General features: G+C 43.5%; 1 protein-coding gene across 1 annotated transcript in view; it reads left to right on the top strand.

Annotated features, from left to right (window-relative positions):
- Gldc (glycine decarboxylase) overlaps positions 1-3,982 on the top strand; it is a 75,899-nt gene that overhangs the window by 20,149 nt on the left and 51,768 nt on the right. The window contains exon 4 of the mRNA XM_005352131.2: positions 3,475-3,639. Coding sequence (XP_005352188.1) covers positions 3,475-3,639 — 165 coding nt within the window. The remainder of the gene's footprint in view (positions 1-3,474; positions 3,640-3,982) is intronic.

Below are 3,982 nucleotides of genomic sequence, written 5' to 3'. Positions count from 1 at the left end.
AGTGCTGGGATTAAAGGCGTGCGCCTCCACCGCCCGGCTTCTTGTTGTTTTTAAACTGATGAGAATTGTAAGGGTCTACTGTTTTTATTTGTGTGTGTGTGACAAGTGCATGCAAGTATACCACACAGAGACCAAAGACTGAAGGGCATCACATTCTCTGGAATGGTCGTTGTAAGTGGTTATGTCATGGCCTGCTGACTTTAGTTTTTTTTTTTAAGTCCCCCAACACACACACACACACACACACACACACGCTGTCTGTCTGTCTGTCTGTCTCTCTCTCTCTTTCTTTCTTTCTTTCTTTCTTTCCCTCTCTCTTTCTTTCTCTTTATGTGTCTGTGTGTGTATGTATGTGTTCCTTTTTCTTTTTTCTTTCTCTTGAGACAAGGTTCTTGCGGTCTAGTCGAGGTAGCCTCCAACTTTTAATCTTCCCGCCTCAGGCTCCCAAGAGTTGTGATTACAGTGTGTGTCCTCACACCTGGCTTTTACAGCCCTAGCTGACATGGAACTTGCTACGGCAGTGGCAGCCATTGCCCACTGTTGTTCAAGAAAAACACCTGTAAGGCAGGACTGTTTTTGAATTAAAAAGAACATTTTAGTAGCTATTGCTTTAGAGATTTGCATGTGTTTGTATTTGTCTGTGTAGGCCTCATGTAGCCTGCTGCTAATCTTGACAATGTGTCCAGCCCCATTACCCCACACATCTGCTCCAGATAAGAACTGTCTTGCCTCTTTCAAAAAAAAAAATTAGGCTTGGTGGTGATGGCACACGCCTTTAATCCCAGCACTCAGTTAGGCAGAGGCAAGTGGATCTGTGAGTTCAAGGCCAGTCTGGTCTACAAGAGCTAGTTCCAGGGCAGGCCCCAAAGCTACAGAGAAACCCCATCTCAAAAAACCAAAACCAAACAAACAAACAAAGCAAAACAAATCAAAACAAAACAGAAATTGTGCAGAGAAGACAAGCATGGTACCTGTACAGTGACACAGATTAGTGACGTGTTTCATATTTTTAAATAACGCAGGCTTTGGGCTTTTTGACTACACCTCTTTTGTTAATGTTCAATAACAAACTCAGCTGTTGTTGGTCTGATAGGGTGGGGAAAGAAAAAAAATCACCCAGAGGAAAATCCCTGCTTATGTTTTGATTCATTGGTTTGCTTTTAGAAACTTAAAGGAATGAGATTTTATACTTTGCTTTTCAGGGTCTTTTATTCCTGTTATTTGTTTGAGTGAATGCTCTCCACTTTAAAATTAATATAGTGTGAGCATCGTCTCATGTCAGGGATATCGAGAGCATGGTTTTCCATGATGCACGCTGTTTTAATTTGTCTCGCCGTTCTCTTTAACAGCCACACAGTTTGCTGCTTGTTTTCTTCTACAGTATTCATTACCGTGCTGAATTCCTTTGGAATATTTCTCTCTCCTCACGTGTTCTCTTTCTGAGAATATATTCAGTCTTTCTTATTCATCAGTTGAGGTAGCTGGTATATGCATATATTTCTCTGTGGGGGTGTATGTCTGAATACCTGTCTAAATCTCAAAGGGTGGCTCTGAACAGGATGGACGTGTTCTGTTGGGGCAATCAGTCTGAGCATATGGCAGGAACAGTGTCACATCTGTCTTCCTGGTAGCAAGCTGTGTGCGATGGTCTCTTCTGGTTAGAGATCACCACTGCCCATTGTCTGTGCTCTCGTGTGACCTCAGTTCTTTCACGTTCCCTTTCAACTGCCTGCCCTTTGTGCTGCATTGTATGAGTCATTCATTCCAGTTCACCACGCACTGAGAGTCTGTCTTTATAGTTGCAAATCCAGGCTGCTCAAAGAATGAACTGAGGTAACAATGTGTTCTGCTGTACACATACACACTCAGTTGCACCAGTGAAAGATTCAGAAAATGATTTCAAAGTGCTGATGCAGTACTGTGTGCTAAGATTGTCTTCAAAGATAAACCATGTTAAATAAAGCCAACATAACAATGCTTTCAAAGCCTGCAAATAATTACCAGAACAGGAGAGAAAAAAAGAGAAAAGGATAAAAAAAAATCAAAGCCAAAAATAAATCACTTAGAATTTTTGGGTTGGCGTCTTAGTTAATTGTTTATTACTGTGATAAGACACCATGACCAGAGCAACATATAGAAGAAAGAGTTTATTTGGGGCTTGCAGTTTATAGGGAACATGGGAGCAGGCAGGTTGGGTTTTAAAAGCCAGCTTATAATAAAACACACATGGATGCCTTGAGGAACTAGCTTTGTCAAATGTTTGCTGAGGAGCAGATCCCCAGCACCTGTGGGTGCTAAGGGCATCTGCAATCCCTTTGCTGAGGAAGAGGAGAAAGCTGGATCCCTGGAGCTCATGGATCCGAGCTGATTTGATGAACTCCAGTTTCAGAGAGAGTCTCTGCCTCCAAAGATAAGCTGGGGAACAACTGAGGAAGACACCCAACATTAACCACTGCCCTCCATATGCCCATGCAACACATATATGAAATACATGTGTACAATAAGATAATTAAAATAGCAATGCAACAAAAAACACTGCAAAGAGCTGGGTGTGGTGGTACACCTATAATCCTAGAACTTGAGAAGGAAGGAGAACCAGGGCCAGTTCAAGGCCAACCTTAAACCTAGTGAATGACAGACAGCCTGAGCTACACAGCAAGAGTATGTGTTTAAAAAATCATAATACAACAAAATGTCTTGGGGCTGAAGAGGTGGCCCAGGAGTTAGGGGCACTTGTTGCTCTTGCAGAGGACCCAGATTTGGTTGCCAGCTCCTACATGGCGGGTCACAATTATCTGTAATTTCAGTTCCAAGGGATTTGATAACCTCTTCTGACCTCCATGGACACTAGACACACATGTAGTACACATACACACATGCAGGCAGAGCATCCAGATATGTAAAATCTTAAAAAAAAAAAAACACACACAGAGGGAAAATAAATACTGGTTGTGCCCAAAAGATATTGTTTCTATGACAGCTCTGTTCTTCCCCGTAGAAACCTGAAGAAAACATGCCATTCATTGGCTTTTTATCGTTGTGACCAAATCCTCAGCAGAAGTACTTTAGGGATGAATGATTTATTTATTTAGTGTGCTGGGGGGTGGGGCTGTGCTTCCTGGGGACAGAGCATACCCACAGTCAGTCTCAAGGACTGAACTCAGGTTGTCAGGTTTACGGGCAAACACCTTTACCTGCTGAGCTCTCACCTGTCCAGGTTCATCATCACAAAGGAGGCATCTACCTCAGTTAACCCTTTCTGGAAACTTCCACACAGGCACACCCAGAAGTGTACTTCATATTGATTCTTTTAAGCAGTTTTAATCAGATCGATCATCTCAGAAATCTTACTGATAGGTGTGTTATATACTTCTCAAGAGGTTTAGGGGATTGAATTTGAAAACAAAGGTATTTCATGAGCTTTTCTGGATAGGAGAGGCACAGTCTGGACGTGGTCTTCTGTTTGCCCCTCAGGGTCACCCAATACACTCCATATCAGCCAGAAGTGTCTCAGGGGAGACTGGAGAGTTTACTCAACTTCCAGACCATGGTGTGTGACATCACAGGTTTGGACATGGCCAACGCCTCCCTGCTGGACGAGGCAACCGCGGCTGCAGAGGCGATGCAACTGTGCCACAGGTGAGCGGCTCAGGGACGAGTTCCTCCAGGGCAGGGACATGCCTTGGTCCCCAGCAACCTCAGGTGGGGTTTCATAGAGAACTCTAGAGCCCCCCCCCAAAAAAAAATAATTGCCAGTGATTAAAAAATATTCTGAATGTGGGACAATCAAAGATTTAAAATTAAATACTAATGAAGTCGAGGTCTTTCTGGCAGAACGCGCATCTGACTTCAATGCAGCTTTGGTCCTCAATGCACAAACCGCGTGTGCACTTTGAGCCTCATGTGCTTCGTGTCGCACACCACCAGCCAATGCTACCGGAAACGTCTCAGCTCTGGTTCAGGATTGCTGCATGTTCTGAAT

Source organism: Microtus ochrogaster, chromosome 8 (genome assembly GCF_000317375.1).
Source record: "Microtus ochrogaster isolate Prairie Vole_2 chromosome 8, MicOch1.0, whole genome shotgun sequence".
NCBI lineage: Eukaryota > Metazoa > Chordata > Mammalia > Rodentia > Cricetidae > Microtus > Microtus ochrogaster.
Note: the sequence above shows the minus strand (reverse complement) of the source record. Positions and strands in the feature narration are given on the sequence as shown.